Genomic DNA, 17,994 nt, shown 5'->3' with positions numbered 1-17,994 from the left:
ATAGATGTGGATGCCAATCCCAAAAAACGCTTACCGATGTCATCTTTTTATCTGGTGGTGCTTCAGAAAAACTTTTGTAGTAGTCCTTTAGCATATGACGCAAGTCTGAGACTAAAGATATATAGGCACTGATACGGTGTTGCCACATGAACCCTGGTGTTCATCATAAGATTCATCATAGGGGTAGTGCTCTTGAAAAGAGTTGTAGCAGTGAGCCGCTGACTGTTGGCAATCTGAAAGGATTATTTCCCTCCAAATAAGTGGAAGTTTCTCTACTAACGTCTTCATCATTCCATATCTTGCCATTTTACATTCAGCTGTGGGGGACTGTATGCTATCCCAAAACGTACTTCGTCACCCAAGCCCCCTCACCCGACTCCTCAGTCTCAATGAGATTTGCTGAAGGCAATGGAGAATCTGTGCTAGGAGATATCTGGTCTGGGTCCAGCGACCTTGGCGCGTTTTTTGAGGAAGGAAGTATAGCCTGTTTTTGTACAGTGTACGGGCTCAACGATGACCAAGAGGTCCGCTTCCGATGAACTCCTCGCTGAAGCAATGTAGGCTTAGACAGTGGAGCTTTTAAAGGTCCCATCAATGGGATGTAGGCTTCTGCTGAGATTTCAAAATTTCCCATCAATGAGATGACCATCAACGAGGAGGTTGGCATTGATCTCTTCGAAAGTAACATTGCAGTCTGGATTACAGACGATACTTGTCACTGTAATCAACGGTGGCTTTAGCATCAACGAAGTTCCAGTCTATGATGGATCTGTCGACTAGCAGATGTTTTTCGGCGAAGGCTCCTTTTGAGGAGTCGCAGGTACAGCAGATCATTTTTTGTGAGAGGGACTTGGAGTGGAATCTTTTTATTGGCCGGGTTGACAGACCCAGAGCCTTTACTCATTGATTTTTGATCTTTTAGGGTCCCTGCGTTAGGTAAAGCCCTAATTTTTACCTTTTCGCTCAGTTGGGGTGTGATTCTGTCCCTCATCGCCAGATCCTTTTTCTGAAGGAGTCCTCTTCTTTTGAAGCCAAAGGAGTAGTGTGGCTAACCGGACCTTTAGAGTATTAGCAGAAAAAGTTTGGAAATGTGTACAATCCTTTGGCTTATGATGTGGATGTAAACAATATAGGCATTTCTTATGGGTATCTTCAGAGAAAAGTCTTGGATGTCCACAAGACTTACAGGGCCTGAAAAGTCTGTTAGATCCCTCTGACATGATGGAAAAGCTGGAAACAGTACCTCAGTTGTACAAGTCAAATGTTTGACTTTTGGAAGAAGTCGGGGCTCAAAAGTTGAAGATTAATTGAGCAGAGCTCAGGGAGACTGTCACGCGTGGTTGAGATCTGCAGGGGAAGAGTGCTACAGGGCTATGGTCACTGATTGGCTCAAGTTTGGTTCTATTAAAACAATGTGAATTGGTTAACAATGTCAATTTCTTTCTCTGTGGCTGTTAATGTTTATTCATAACACTGCTTGTAGTAATTACCGTGGGATCCCACCATGACGACGTGGAACAATAAAGCATGTGAATCTATGAAAGACTCAATACTGGAGAATTTGGATAACTAATAACTGGATGCTTATCTGCCACTATTAATACATTAGGTACTGCAAGTCTATTCCTTTTTTTTTTATTGAAATCAGACACATTGCATTTGAGTACATCAAAACAAAGTATAAGATTATACAGTTAAATAATGGGTATGTTAGATACGATAAACATCAACAAAAGAGGAGCATACAGATACATATCTCTTTAGCGTTATCCTTTGATTGTACTACCTATTACAACAAAAAAGAATGTATCTATTTCTTCACCCTACTCCTTGTCTGCTTCGTTCCTCCATCGAGACAATGAGTGGTTTCCAAATATTCATACCTTCTTTCCTGTTTTTTGAGCCTTTGCATTTATATAGAGCAATTTCTTGTTTCCCAAAGCAGATTAATCGATTTAACCACTGATAATAAGTTGGTGGTTCAGAATCCTTCCATGGTGTGGCAATCAAGAGACGTGCTATTGCTACATGAAATCTCTGTGCGACACATCAAATTGCATTGTTGTCAAAGCCCAATAACATTAGTGTTGCAGTGATCTTAACATTCCTCCCCAGAACTGTAGGATAAATACCTAATTTCCTTTTTTTAACTCGTGTAGCTTGTCACAGGAGTAGAACATATGTACCATGTCAACTGTTCCGTTTTGACACCTTGGACACCTATCCGTCTCTATTCCCCCATTTGAAAAGCTTCACTGGTGTATAATATAGGCTAAACATCGTTTTATATTGTTGTGCTTTAAGGTTAGACGATATAAAAAAGTTTTTACCTATTTCCAGCTCCTTATCTATATCAACGTCCCCACCATTTAGTTTGCTTGACCACTTTGTTTCTGTTCTTTCTAGATCACTAGGGATACATGTTTGTAATTCCTGATAAGTCTTTTATTCTACTTTTAGAATTACCCATAAGGTGAAGTATTTGGTCAAGACAGATATTTTCTTTTGGAACGTCTCTCATACAGTTCTTAACTTGTAGATATTTAAAACATTAGTCACTTTGTAGATCATATTTTTGTGCAATTTCTATAAATATACATGTTTCTGAATTTACATAAACTTCTGTCAGCATTACAAACCCTTTACTTTACCATTTTCTAGCCATGTCATCATACATATTTGCATGAAGGAAATCTGAATGCCAGAGTGATGAATATTTAGTAAATCTGTTAATCTCACATTTCTTCACTATTTTTCTCCAATTTTTGATTGCACAATCAATACATTTATATCCTTTCCTTCGATATTTCCTTATGTCATCTTGGCGCTGGAATAGACCACCTGCAGCTTCCCCAATTGCCAATTTGTAAATATTGGGTTTTTCTCCCCCATCATTTTGGATCTTCTTATGGTAGTATAGAACGCCAAAATTTTGCAGGGTCGTACCCCAGTAATATAGCTGTATAGCTGTATATTTGGAGTGTTCCAGACACCCTGGTCAATCGATCGATTTAGATTTCTATAGGCACGGCAATTTCTTTGGTAGCTCCAAATAAAATTAATAAACAACCCTTCTAATTCCCGTATTTTTACAGCCTTCCGTTCTATGGGGATGGCCCGCATTAAATAAAGAATTTTTGCAAAGATTTTCATTTTTATTACATTTATCCTACCAATTATTGTGACGTGCAGATGATCTAGTCTTTTCATTTCCCTATTGATTGACATCATAACTGGATCCAGATTTATTGTCGGAGATCAGGCTATTTAGTAAACAGCTCTAAGACACATCATTTGCTCTTCTGACTGTATAGTGGATGATCCCCGGGTGAAGGAGTCTGCAGTGTACCTAGGAGTTAGATTAACAGCGAAAATGAATGATATTTGGACTGCAAGTCTATTCCAATGTATACTTATTTAACGATCCCCCTCAGATACAGGCACTTCATTTTATGTATATTTTCTGTTGTTTTCCTGTCTGAATCGAAATAGTTTTTTTTCTTTTTTACATTTTTATGTCAAGCAGATATATCCACAGCATAAGTCATTAATAACGTAACCTGCCATTGCACTTGGGAAGGTGGCTGTCTGTGGCAACGAAGCCTGTCCATACAATTAAGCAAGAGTCTGCGCAGCCCCCCAGTGTTCTCCCCCCCCCGTATGTGAATGATTCTTACCTGGTCTTTTAGGCAACAGTACACAGGATTATATCACCAGCTCAATTTATTGACCCCCCCCCCCCCCACACACACACACACTGGTGGGCCCTATATTAAATCAGTTCTCATCTGATGCAGGGTTAACTAATATTTGACTCAACCTATATATTTCCCAACTCCCTTGAGTCCTCCTCTGCCCGGTCAATCTCTTCTCGCCACTTTTAATTGTAGTTCTTCCACAAGTGCCTATTCCAATACATCTTTGGTCCATTTGAATAGTAGACCCCATATTTGACAGCGAACAAAACTCTATATGCTGCTTATCAAGGATTTAGCCTAATTTTGCAAATTTGTGTTGCATAATTCCCGGTTTGGGTTTAGGGAAAATGCCCAATAGGCAGTGCTATATCAATGTTTGGAAATTGATGCAAGTTGCCTGTTGAGAGATGAAGTATTTTTGTGATTGACCTGATATTTATGTTAACGCTTCCTCCCCCACTCCCAACCCCTTTTTTTCCCCCATAGACCTCCTCACTGTGAGTGAAACTGCCAATGAGCCGCCCCAGGATGAAGTCAACTCCTTCAATTCACCCAGAAACCTTGCGATGGAGGCTACCTACATCAACCACAACTTCTCTCAGCAGTGTCTGCGAATGGTAAGTGCCAAAGTGAGGTGCCTAAGTAGGGAACGAGCCTGATAAGGACCGGAGTGTGGCATGGAGGAGGCCTAATGTAGGAAGAAGAGGGCTGCAGCAGGAGGGTTGGGGTTTAGGGCGGTGGGTCATAATGGGTACGATGCAACACTGCAGCAGGGATATCCTAGTGAGGGAGGAAAATGAGTGCTGCAGAAAGAGGTCCTAACTAGGAGTGAGGAGGATTGCCGCAGCAGGTCTTAACGAGGGGCAACAACCACTGCACCGAGGTATCCTAATTAGGGGTTGAGAGCAAATATGCAAGAGGCCATTAAAAGAAGTAGCAGATAACTGTAGAAGTGGGTCTTTATACAGCAGCAGGAGTGTAGCAGGTGGGGATCCAGTGAAAGGAGCACTCAAGCGATAGTCTAGAAAGCATGTGGGATTGCCGGAGCCCAGAGGATGAGGATTGCAACGGGTTTGCCTAGTAAGGGAAGGCAGATCAGCATTATTTCATGGTACTGCAGTGAGGGTTCTTGAGAAGCGGGAGCTGTGATGGTACCATATCACCTATTTCAATAATCTTACTGGAGCATCTTGAGTAAGTGGCTGGCATTGTCTCGTCTGAGCCTAATACACACCTGGTTTACCTGTTCTTAATTCCCTGGCAGGGTAAAGAAAAGTACAAGTTTCCCAACCCGAACCCCTTTATCGAGGATGATGTGGACCAGAATGAAGTAGCGTCTGTTGCCTACAGGTACAACCTGGCTATGAGTGGGGGAGGGTCTATGACCATATAATGTGTGCGGCTTAGGGTGTACTCTTAAGCATCACTCTGAATTGGGTTCTGATATAATATGTGGAAAAGAAATGATCCTGGATATGTTGCAAATAAAGGCAAGTAATGATTTTGCATGATAGTGATTATTTAGATTGTTTATACATATAAGGTTGAATACATATAAACTATGAAATATTTCCTAAGTTGTGCCTATTGAATGTTCTGAGCACTTGCAGATCACTGTTGAAATGATGCCAATTGTCCCATCATATGCAGTCTGCAAAGTTCACGCTCTTTCAGAAGAACAATCACCATTTTTCACCAGAGCTGTCCAGCTAGGCCCAGGCTCCTCCTTCGTATCCAATTCTGTCGGATTATTATTACAACCAGAGCCAGCTGTTTCCACAAATGCTAGCTCTCAGCTAATGAAGGCCACCTGCATCCATTTGTTGGACATAACACACTTCAGTGCTAATAGGTGGTTTTCGCAGAGCAAGGCCGAAAGTTTGATCTTGTTTCTCAGAATGACTTTAGTAAAATATTAGAAAAGGATGTGCCTCGAGGCATAATGTGGACTGTTTGCGTATGGGTGGTGTTCACTCTGTGGTTATAGTGATTTTTTTGTTGTTGTCCAAACTGAAAACCTGCTGGTTTATTTATGCTGCAACAAACCTCTAGGTTGTAGATCATTATTTCATTTTGCAGGTAGGTACATATAGTATTCCATTGTAGTTTAACCTGCCATTGCCGATAAAATATAACTCTAATTGGTAGATGTGCCTGCAGACTCTTCTCCTGCTGAATATTCCCAGGCACTAACCTAGATGCTGAATTTTCTTTATAGATCCTCTGTGCCGGAAGAGGGCCCTGGCTTCATCTGGGAGCCGGAAATAGCCTCCTGTGATGTTATTGGAGCTATAAAGAGCTCACCACAGTACACAGACATCGGATCACTTTTTTCTTTACAGTATTGCATGTATCCAAAGCTCTCCTCTCGTCAGACATTTTCCTCAGGGAAATCAGCAAACAAAATCAGTGCTTTGTATATGACATTGTCAACCCATAAGAGGTCATGCATTAAGCTGTGGCGCAGCAGCAACAAACAATTGTTCCGAATGGATCCTCACATGGATTGTCTGTTGTGTTTGGGCTCCCCTGTACGGGAGCATGTTGCCCAAGGCAATCAAAAACTGGGAAGCCAAGTATGATTGTGGCTTTTGCAAAGGATGATTGATGGACTTGCCATATTCTCAGTCTAGGTCCGCTCCTGTTCGCGGTCTTCAACCTCCTGGAAGTATTCTTGGGTAAAAGAGAGGACATTGAAAAGAGGAAAAAGTGTTCAGGCGCTTAGACTTTCAAAGTGCAGAGAACTTCTCACCTCCTCAGAAATTGTCTTCCTCAGTCGTAATTTGTGACCATCCCTCTGGATCATTAGCTGGTACCAGTTTCAGCTGCTGATTGGTGCCTGGTTACACAGAGTTACTGGCTCCGGACGCAGATCAGTTTTCCTATAAGCGGGACATGTTCCAACATGCTCAGTTTCTCCTCTAATGCACCGGTTGGCCTCATGATACAGAGTAGAGTACTGCCTGGGGTACTAGTTGTGCATACCTTGGTGCCAAGTATTCCCTTTGTTCATCTGGTGTTTACCCTGGCGTTGATCTATCCTCTTGAGTCCACGGCCCTCGTAGTCCGTTCCATGATTGACCCCTATACCAGTCGCTCCACCACCACCGTTGCAAGATGTACCAGCAGCACTAATCATACATCTCTGTAAGCCCCTGTGAGACTGCAGTTTTACTAGCTTCACAGAAAACTTGCAGTCTGGACACATCTCCAGATATATAGACCTCCCCTCCCCACTAGGCCCTGCTTCTGCATATATGGTATCCTTCAATGCGGTCATAAAGGATGCTGTTGACAATCTGGAACTTCTTCTACCATCTGTATAGTCTTCCTACAATATTCTTAGAGGTTGAACACTGCAGCAGTTTCTGCAGAGTTACTCTTGCCCTTCAATGAAGTTTATGGATCCCAGTTGGGAGGCATGTAACAAACCTGTCTTTTTGCCTACTGCTAGCAGAGCTGTGGTTTGGAGGAGCAAAACGGCTCTAGGGGACCCTCCATTTCTTTCATCCTTTACCGGAGAGTTTAGTGCTCCTGGCCTCCTCATGTTGCAAACAAAAATCCTGGATCCTTTCCCTCTCACCTACCGGACAGGGATCCAACAATCTTGAGCCCGTGGGCAAAATGAGTTATTAATCAGGAAGTTTGGCCCTATAGTCTCTTTAATGCTGCCTGTATTTTAGCTGCATGCTGTAGTAACTTAATATGCTAGACCATTTGAAAGAAGATTTTTCGGAAGTAGTAAAAGATGGACATGGTGCTTTGAGGAGTACAATAAATACGGCTCTGTGTTTTCCGTTTCGATTTCTTTTTACAGATAGATACAACATAAAAAAATGTATTTTCTTGTCTGTATTTATTTTTAAATGTGAATAAAAACAGAAATTAGATTGTTTTTTTGAGTGATTCTAAATGTTGTCCGTTATCCCTGCTAGGCCAATACCTCTGCGGATTGACAGGTACGGAGGCATAAAGGCTTTTTAATAAAGAAGCTTATGTTAAAACATTTGATGGACGAAATGTTGCACAATGGCAAAACATTCACCCCCAATCACAGATCTGGGTTTAATCCATTGTTATTTTGCTCCCCACACCACCCCAGTTCAGACATGGCCATATGCAAATCAGTCTTGACCCTGTGCCTCATGGGAACAGTCCAGCCTGAACTGCCAAGACATGTCTTCCCTGGACCGGAATCAAGCATCCTAGAACCGGTTTCTGGCTATCAGCCTTCATCAGCCAGGATAGCTTGATTCTAGTGGCATGGAGACCATCATCTTGTGTGTTTTTCTATTCGCCCTATTTTGGGAGGGTATGCCCAGACGTGGGTCCCGTGCTCACTACGCCACTGGAGTGCCGCGGTCAGACTCTCTGTGTCTTGGTGACCTAGTGTACAGGGGAAACAGGGCAGCAGGGCCACTCTCTGTGCTGCCTTTGTAGATTCTGATGTCCCTCAATAGTAGGTCAGTCGGTCTTTGTGCTATTGCAGTCTGGATTGGACCACCAACAAGCCTTGGTTGCTGCAGCTGCTGCAATAGCCAGGTTATTGGTGCTGGGAAGCTACCAGGGGTCTTGGCGTCTCCAAATTTGGCAAGGAGACCAATTTGATCTCCTGGAGCTGCTCCTTCGGTGGGCCCAATAGCCGGCAACACAGTGGCCCTGGCAGATTTGTTTTGGTGCCTGCAGATGTAGAAGAGCAGATTTTCTGCTCCAAGCGAGATCTCTTCTGGTTGTTGAGGTGCTGGGCAGTCCTTGAAGGCTTTTGGGGACGCTATCCAGCACTTGGTGAAGTCAGTCCCAGCGATGGTCAAAGTGAAAGCAACCTGGCAGGGTTGTGTGCAAGTCTTCACTTTTCGCTCTTTGCTCCTTCTTTCTTCCTTGGTTTCTAGTAGTCAAATAGATTTTCTGGTGTCGGGGGCCACCTAAACTCTCAATTTAGGGGCGTTAAAGGAAGTGACTTAGCAGCCAATTGGCTACTTACTTCTGGGGTGACTTCATCCCTAGATGACAACTTCCTGTGGGGAGTGGGCATCACCCTGTTCCAGAGTTCCTAATTCCACCATAGTCAAGATGGTGGAGTACTTTTGTTCACTTCATCCTGCTTACCCTGGAAGTGTGCCCAGCCTGGCAGTGTAACACGCCTCCTAATAATTACCTGTCTGTCCTGCTGCCAAATGGGCCTCCGGGGGTGGTATCAAGGTCTCGGGGAAGCTAGGCATGCATATCAAAGGCAGCAGAGGCTTTGAAACCTCTGGCCTTGATATGCTGATTCACTAGTCTCCCCCCCCCCCCCCCCCCCCCACAAGGAGGTGCATTGTTACTGAACTCCGAGTGGAGCTCTCGCCTTCTAGGGGGTCAGAAACTCATCTGTGGTAGCAGGCTGGACAATACCAGCCAGCCAGCTCACTAGATGAACTAGTAGGTTTTGTGGGGGTACCTATGTATCTGTGAAGCCATTATGTAGCTGGGTTACTCGTTTTGACCGGTGCACAGTAAATACATTAAGATGGCTTCTCTGTTCTCTCACATCATCTGGTAATAGAACCAGACATCACAGGGGTATATCTGCTCATGCAGAGATGTCCTCACATAAAATATAATTCACCCTGCCTTAGGGCTAGAAGGCCTGCTCTAGGGATGACTTACTTATATTAAATGCAGTGACTTTCGCATGGCACACAGTAATGTGCCTGGTCATATTTTCACTCATGGTTTGCACCATATATAGCTGCCTGCAATGGCCGTTTGTGTGTGGGTTCCTTAGGGTGGCATAACATATACTGCAGCCCTTAGGGACCCTCTTTAGTACCCATGCCCTAGGTACCAGGGGTACCATTTACTAGGGACTTACAGGGGTGCTAAAGTCCTTTTGCTAGTTGTGTTCCAATTAGACTTCAACTTATTTTAAGGAAAGAGCACTGGCATGGAGTTCTGGTTAGCATGCTTCAGTGCACTGTCAGAGCTCAAAACCAGCATCTAGTAGATAAAAAGGGGTAAAAAAAAGCATGGGTTCTGCATCAGTTTCCTACAGTACCTACATTTTCTGATAAGGTCATCTCCCTACCAGTTTGTGGTACTTCTGTTTGGACTGAGATCAGCACCTCAAGTCTAAACAGAGGTGATGGCATGGGTTGTGGCTTATCTCGGGAGGTCTAGAATTGCTGTAGTCACATATCTGGATGACTTGCTTCTCTCAGTTGGGTTGTCGCAGAATGTGTCTCACCACTTGCAAAAAACATCATCCCTGCTGTTTGAGTTGGAATTTTCCATTGACAAGCCCAAATCTCTCTTGGGGGCCCATTACTGTTTCCTGTTTATAAGGGTAATACTGGACTCAAAATCTATGTTCATTCTCTCCTCTGAAGGTCCAGAAAATTCGGTTTTGATTATGATGTTTCAGGAGTGGTCTTTGATTCCATACCTGATGGTTCTACAACTGCTTGATCTACTGGCTTCCTGGTCATGTATACGTGCTGCCCCACGGGGGCTTTCCAGCGGTTCTTCTGTGGGCAGTGGTGCCGGCTCAGGGTAAGCCTGTTAGACATAGTTTTGGCTTCTCAAGCCACAGTGGCGGACCTAACTTGGAGGTGCACCTGTGTCGTGGAATGTAAGGACAACCTCCACCAGACAAGGCCATGGGGTTGACTGCTTTATCTGCTCTTGGCTGGGGTGCTTATCTGGATCAGCTGTAGATAGGAAGCTTTAGTCTCCGGAATGGCAAGTATTGCTCATCAGCCTACTTTAATTGATTGCGATTTGGTGCTCAAGGCTTTTCTTCCTGCTCAGTCTGTCCAGATGTTGACAGACAATATGAAAGCAATGTGGTTATGTCAACAAGCAGACAGGATTGGGGTTTTGCTTTCTCTGTTGAGATGCTCTGGCCCTGTGTTCTCCAGCATTTGGGTTGTCGCAAATGGGCTGGGTGTCTGAACACCAGGGTGTACAGCCTGATTTGACGACATCTTGATGATCACGAGTCTTCACCAAGAGGTGATTGAACACTTCTTTGTCCTGTGGTGTATTCCTCGGCTGATCTTCTTTGCTGCTGGAAATAAATCCATACTCTTTAGAAATTCTAGTCATTGACTTAGCGATGTAAATGAAAGAAAAGCCCCTTTACCTTTCAGCTGACCATGCTAAGATTGCTTCCTTCCACTAAAGGTTTTCTGCCTGGTCCCCTCTCAGCCAGAATGAAACACTGCATTAATTCAGAGGAATTTCCCTGTGTCTACGTACTGTCTAGAGTGGGTATTGTTGGAGCTCACCCATCTTACTCCTTTGAAAGATTGGCCCATAATGCAGTGTTTCAGACATTTACCAAACTGTGCCTGAACTGGACAAGGACAGCAGTGATACACTATGTTCTTCTCACTGCCTAATGAGGTCCGGAGTCTAGAAGGGGATTCGTGGGCAGTGGATATTTTCTTTCTGGCAACCGGGTATATTGAAACTGTTTACGTTTGTACTCTGGAATACAGTTGCTGGTAAAAGCCTTTATTTTGCCCTAACTCTGGTGTCCACTGTTTATGCTACCAATCCACGTAATGCCAGAGAACTTTGTGTCGCTAAAACCCATCTTACAGTACTTGTGCAGTTATTTTTATAGGGATTACTATAATAGCCTGACGCCTCTGTCTTTCAGGTACCGACGGTGGAAGCTTGGCGATGACATTGACCTGATTGTTCGCTGTGAACACGACGGTGTGATGACTGGAGCCAATGGTGAAGTGTCCTTTATCAACATCAAGACGCTGAACGAGTGGGACTCCAGGGTTGGTGTCTATTTAGAGGCCGCTCTGATGTTTGTATCAGACCGCCTTCTGCCTGTCTCTGTACTCCGTCCCATTATGCCCTCTTCTTGTCTTAAGAACTATGGCAGTCATTTGCACTGCACGTTTTATGAAGTGAGGATATGTTCTAACTGTTGCTCACTAAAAACAAACCTTCCTGATCTGTAGTTTCTCACACCTTCCTCATTACACTCTGGTGTCATGCTCCCCAAGTTGTGCCCTTTCCCTAAACTCGCTCCTTTCTAAATTTGACCTTCTGGCTTAAGGGCCTAACGTCGTCTTAACTGTGATCTAACACCTCACCAGCACTTGTGTGTTCATATTGTGCCCCAAAGTTTCTAACAAGATGCCTTTTGTGTGACTTTTTCAGCACTGCAATGGGGTTGATTGGCGTCAGAAACTGGACTCCCAGAGGGGAGCCGTGATCGCCACTGAGCTGAAAAACAACAGCTACAAACTAGCTCGCTGGACTTGCTGTGCCCTCCTGGCAGGATCAGAGTACTTGAAATTGGGGTAAGGTCCTTGGGAAGGCAGGTACATAATACTAGATATGGTAATGTCCTGGAGATGGCATGAATGGAGTATCTGAACCTGTATTAAAGCTGTGGGCTTCCAGGGCATGGGTTAGATAGGGCATATCTAACGTTTTTCTCTGTGGGTTAGGCTGATCCATAGGAGGGAGACGAAGTGGGTGGTTTAGGGGCATCTGTGACCCTCTGCAAGCACTGCTACTACCTTTTCTTACTGGCTGTGCTGGTCAAAGCATCAGCTTGTTCTTTAGATGTGTAGGTCTGTATGATCTGATCATTGTGATAGCAATCACTCATGCATGGTCCTAGAAGTCACTGGGGCCTCCCCTCCTATCATGGTCCTTTAATAACGCACTCTCCCTTTTTCCCATGCCTCTTCTTTATTCTAGCTATGTTTCCCGCTATCACACTAAGGATTCCTCACGACATGTCGTCCTGGGCACACAGCAGTTTAAACCAAACGAGTTTGCGAGCCAGATTAACCTGTGCATGGAGAACACCTGGGGCATCCTGCGCTGTGTGATCGATGTTTGCATGAAGTTGGACGAGGGGAAATACCTTATCCTGAAGGACCCCAACAAGGTAATTAATGGCACAAATTTGTAGGTGCTCTATCGCTTGATAGAAGCGGTGCCTCATCCAGTAAGAACCTAAATATGTTTAAGCAGACTCATCATTCGACAGTTGGAAGTCTTGGTGAAACTGCCTCATTCTACACCTTTAGGCTCTTGCCCTCCTCGCAGTCACCAGGTACAGGGCATATGGTGCTTGAATGATTGTAACGGAGCTGTGATTGTGACAGCCCCTTTCAGGTAAAGTCCACAGATTTTCTTTGGTAAATACTCCCAAAACAGCAGGATCTTGGATCCCTGTGTTCGTCTAATTTTAAATCCTTTGCAACAATTTTTGTGGGAGGTGAGACTAGGGTTAGTTCTTGAAAGGTCATAACTCAGTTTGTAACTTTCAGAAGAAATTGTGGATGAAGGCAGCAAGAAACTCTTCCACACAAATTTTGTTTTGGAATGTTGAGCTTTCCAAATCTGCATTCGGAGATCGGTAATTTGATGATAGTATCTTTGTCTACACCACCAGCTATTAGCTTGTTCGTACTTCATTTTCGATGCATGGTTCCATTTGGGTACAATCACTATACATGTAGCACTTGTCCACACGGTTTAAATGCTCTAATTCGTAAAATTGGTGAAAGTTAAACTTGGGCCAAATTTCTTGACTTCGCTGACCATCATGAAGTTTCCTTGTTTATCAGGATGTGAAGTTTAAGCGCACCAAGCACACTGCAGGTTCCTTTGGTACGTTAATCTAGATCAAGCTTTTCCAATGAGTAGCTTGGGAACTACTAATAGCTCTCCAACTAACTGTAAGGATCACTCCTGTGAGCATCCCAGCCTATTACATGGGAAGCTTTTGTTTGGTTGAATTATGTATCTCAAAATTGAAGAGCATATATGAGATTAAAAAGTGTGTATTTTCAAAACTCAAAATCTGATGTTTTGAGAAAAAACAGATCTCCAAAGTATATTTAAAGCGGATTGTTGAAATATCCCCGGGATGGAGGCTCTTTAGCAGCTTAAGCGGAGGCTACCCCTAGGCCTTTTGAGCTGGTGCACTGGGGCTATCTGAACATTAATTTGGTTTTTATGGCCTTATGTCTGCAGAGAAATGCTGATAAATTAAACTGCTAGGAATTACCACAAGAGGGGGTTGTGAGCGATCATCTGGAATGCACAAGGAAGAAAACGCATATATTTAAAAATAAAATGATTGTAGAAAACGCAGAGGTGAACACTTTAGAAAACAATTGGTCTGACAGAAAAATATGAATGAAAAAGTAAGGATGAGGGAGAAAAAATGGGAAAGGGAAATAGGGGGGGAGGAGGGATGCAAGAAGGACACATCAAAGGAAAGCATAAGAAATTTGAAAGGTAGGGTGAAGTGTAAAAATGACTGGATGGAAGAGTGATGGGAATGACTGGTAAGTGTTAATGGGTGCAAGTATGGAAAATGCTCAATGAAAGAGCGAATGGATGGTTAGAAGTCAGATACACAAACATACTGATGGATGGGGCAATACCTGGGTATATGTAAAGGTATGGATGGATTAATAGATGGAAGGTCGCATTTGCTCGCTTAGCATTCTCTGGCTGATTACAGATATGTTTCAAGAGGGGATGGTTTCATTTTCTGGCTACTCCCGTGAATATTACTGCTATTACCTTGGTGCAAGGGTAACTCCAGCTGTTACTGTTGTGTATTACCCATATAGGACATTCCACATTACAAAAGCCTTTGTACATTACTTAATGCACTGACATGACCCCTGTTGTCGATGGACATGTGACTTTTATGCAGCTCTATGTCAGCCCCCAGACCTGCTATCCATGATTTACTGATTCATCAAGTTTTACTAGCCTTACAAAGGCTGTCCTATGTTGTTGGAATCTGGCCAATCTAGCAGTCTAGCCATTACTTGTTGTGCAAAGATCTTTTGCAGATTGTCGATCAGGCTGATGGGCTGTAATTTTAGGGGATGCATACACCACCTTTCTTATTAATAGAAATGATTTCAGCACCTCTCCATTATTCTGGTATCTCTCCCCCTGCCGCTTTTGCATTTGATAATACGTTTATATAAATAGTCCATACTAGTGGCTCTGCTTGATACAAGTCCCCAGGAATTTTATCAGGTGCCTTGGCTGGTTTTTAAAAGATGGAATGCTCTAGTTGTGCCATTAAGATCTTTTGTAGCTGCAGTTCTGAAAAGTGAGACCGCCATTATCAGGTTGAATATGCTAAGGATAAATTTTCACTTTTTCCGAATTGTTCTGAGCTACAGCATGGCAAAAAGAACGAGAATCATTTATGTTGGCAGTGCTGGCTATAATTAAATGTGGAATTAACAGAAGTCCTCCTGTTAGTATGTCAGATTAATTTTGCCAAACTTAAAAACATATTCCTTCCCCCTGCTTTATTAATTAGATCACCACTTTAACGCTAAATGTTGTCCTCCACAATACGCCAAGTTCAGTTTGCTACTGATGTTTTGCTTGTTCTATGGCTGTGAACATCTACCCTGTCCCATTGGTGGGGGCCATGGTTTACACCTGGCTTAGTTTTTGCTTTTTATGCTCCTCCCAAACATAAGAGCTACCAACTTGAGATTTTAGGCCAGTATCCGCAACTACCAACCATGGAAGGATTGGCAGTCCGTGCACAAATTCTTACTAACGTCTGTCAAGCTCATGGATTTGGAGGCTGCCACAAGGGCTTCTGCAACAAATAATTTTTTTTGTGTGGGGTTCGAAACCAGGACAGTTGTGAAGTTTGGTTGGTCAGTCTTTTGGAACCTTTTGATCTAATTCATATTAAAATGTCACTCTTCCCATTTTCCTCCTTTAGCACCGCTCTTTCCGGTTATTACTTTGAGGACATAATGAATTTGCTGCAGGGCAGAAGATAAGATTGAAGCAACTTGGCTGTAATTACTAATGTATGGTAATGATCCTGTCATAACTGAAACCTTCCTCCTTACCCTCCTGTAGCAGAAAGTGTCTGTTGTGTCTATAGCATTCTGAAATTGCATTGAGAGGAAAAAAGACTTATGGGGTTGGCCTTAGATTGCTCTTGAGGCATTTACTTGAAGTGGTGTGAGCTTTTAAAAAAATATCTGTATATATTTTTTTGATCATACTTCATAATAACCAGTACACAAAGCGTAATCCCATTTCTCATTGATTTACGCTGTAGGACGGACAGTTGACGATCAAAACATGTCCAATATCTTTTTATAGTAACCTAGATAGCTTGCATGATGGAGTGCTATTCCCCGAGTATCAGATCCTGTGTCATCACCCCACCAACTGGGCCTTGCATGCAGATACCATCCAACCTCCCTATAGTCCATTCCCCAGGCTTTTTGACTAGTATTAAGAACTGGGACTCAGTTCTTGTCTGAAGACTCAGAATTACCAGGTAAGTGTAACATCTTGGCACCCTGGTTGACCGGTCCCTTGTTCTCTTCCTACCAGACAGATTTGGACTACAGATTCAATCTTTATTTCCCCACTAACTTCGGCCATCTCAAACATTTTGAAATCATTTTGTAAAAGACCAACCTTGAGAGAAAGGAGTGAGGTTGGAAAGTTTGGATTTTGAACTCTGGTTTTGTTTAATGAATGCGCTATAATGTTGAAGTGATGCTCTAGAAGTGTGTTGTGGATTAGGTCTTCAGGGGTTATCGTCTAAGAGGTTGTGTGGTGCTCCTGGCAGTGATATTGTGTCCTCTGTGATAGCCAGTAAGAGGGAGATCAGTTTTGCTGGTTCCACCCATGTTTCTGGTGTTTATTTCTTTAGATCCAAAATCTACAGTAGGTGGCAACTAGGTCTCTTAGAATAAAATGTAGAAATTCCTTCTAATGTCATATGTGAAAATAAAAGAAAACAATTCCTGTGCAAGAAATTTTTGTACTCAGGATAACATTGCTTCTTTTCAGCAAGTAATCCGAATCTACAGCTTGCCAGAGGGCACCTTCAGCTCAGATGAGGATGAGGATGATGATGAAGAGGAGGAGGAAGAAGCAGAAGGTATGTAGGTGGTGAAGGACCTTATTTGGGGGGGGTTGTATCGGTGGACAACTCCTAGCTGCAGTTTGTTCCCTCTATCCCTTCCCACCTTAAAAGTACACAGCTAAGCACACCAAGGCCAGAGTTTGAAACACTGGTGGTCCTGTATGCAACCTTCAATAGAGCACAAATGAGCAGCCCTGTCCCCAATAATGGGGAGATTTTGAACACAAACCACCGATGCCCAGACATTGCAGTGGCCGTGCTTGCCCTTTTCCTGTTGCCTGCCCACTCACTTACGCGTCACCCTCTTCCTGTCCAACCTTCTCACTCTCTCACAGGACACTCATTTTGGCCAGATTTGAACCTACTTATCAGCTAACCTCCAAATGATATTATGGCAGTTTATATCCATTCTTTTGTGTCATAATTTTTTTTTGAAATCCATTGTCCATGTTTTGAGGCAGCACAGACATGTAGTACTGTAGCTTTTAGGCAGTGTTCAAGGCCCTTAATCTGTATCTTGAATTATGGTTATCATAGCACTGTTACAATGATGTTGCTTTTCAATTGGACATTTTCATTTATCTCACAGTTGCATGCTGGGAATTGTAGTTCATTTTAATTGGAAAGTCCATTTGTGTGGAGAATTTGGGATTACTTGAAAGCATTTGGTAACCCAGGGTTAATCTGAACCCCTGAAACTGGAATACCTCACTGTTGGTACACCGCTAAGTTTACAAACCCAAGGAGCCTGTTTTACCCCCTTCCCAGAACTTTCAGGCTCACCAAAGTTTTACCCAACTCCCTGTAGCTGTTCTCTACGCATTTTGTCTTAAGGAACATTGTCTATTTTTCTTTCAGAAGAGGAGAGCTGAGCGTCCAATGCCATGGGCACTGAGAAGTAGCCACTTTATTTTCACTGCTGACAACTCCAAAACCATGATTTATTAATAGCACAAAAATAAAGATTTGAGCTGACTGTTTCATCTGTATTTCTTCCTTGTCTGGTTGGAACGTGCTGTTTAAGCTTTAGGTATGGGTAATAGATGTATATGGTCTATTCTAAGCATTTAAGAAAAGCCTCAGTCCTGATTGCAAAACGCCATCTCTAGCTGTAGGACAACTCCCACCTTATGTTAAAAATGTTAACCCCCATTTTTAGGGACATTGAGGAAGTAAAGTTAGGCCCTACTTATGTATCCAGTGTGAACAGTCGCAATATCACAGCACCTAAACAAAAGTAAAGGAGTGTCCCGTATGCTGCAACGTAAAGCACTGTAAAGGTCTCTAAAGCATGTGACTCTGCCCCAGCTCAGCTATACTTTGAGTAGCCACTCTGAAGGGACATCTTCAAATGTATGCATAAGCTATTTAGTCTGCATCAACGGAGAG

At 43.1% G+C, this 17,994-nt stretch overlaps 1 protein-coding gene across 4 annotated transcripts in view; it reads left to right on the top strand.

Annotated features, from left to right (window-relative positions):
• EIF3D (eukaryotic translation initiation factor 3 subunit D) overlaps positions 1-17,581 on the top strand; it is a 67,030-nt gene extending 49,449 nt beyond the window's left edge. For 2 of the 4 annotated variants that reach the window (XM_086962842.1, XM_086962838.1), the window contains exons 10-16: positions 4,185-4,315; positions 4,963-5,048; positions 11,341-11,470; positions 11,859-12,001; positions 12,408-12,600; positions 16,530-16,620; positions 17,464-17,581. In XM_086962842.1, coding sequence (XP_086818968.1) covers positions 4,185-4,315; positions 4,963-5,048; positions 11,341-11,470; positions 11,859-12,001; positions 12,408-12,600; positions 16,530-16,620; positions 17,464-17,477 — 788 coding nt within the window. In that variant the 3' untranslated portion in view covers positions 17,478-17,581. Of the gene's footprint in view, positions 1-4,184; positions 4,316-4,962; positions 5,049-11,340; positions 11,471-11,858; positions 12,002-12,407; positions 12,601-16,529; positions 16,632-17,439 lie in introns of all 4 variants that reach the window. The other 2 variants (XM_086962854.1, XM_086962848.1) reach the window with 1 other exon arrangement.
• Positions 17,582-17,994: the final 413 nt, after the last annotated feature.

Source organism: Lissotriton vulgaris, chromosome 1_1 (assembly GCF_964263255.1).
Source record: "Lissotriton vulgaris chromosome 1_1, aLisVul1.2, whole genome shotgun sequence".
Classification (NCBI taxonomy): domain Eukaryota; kingdom Metazoa; phylum Chordata; class Amphibia; order Caudata; family Salamandridae; genus Lissotriton; species Lissotriton vulgaris.
This window is presented reverse-complemented; position numbering and strand designations above follow the sequence as displayed.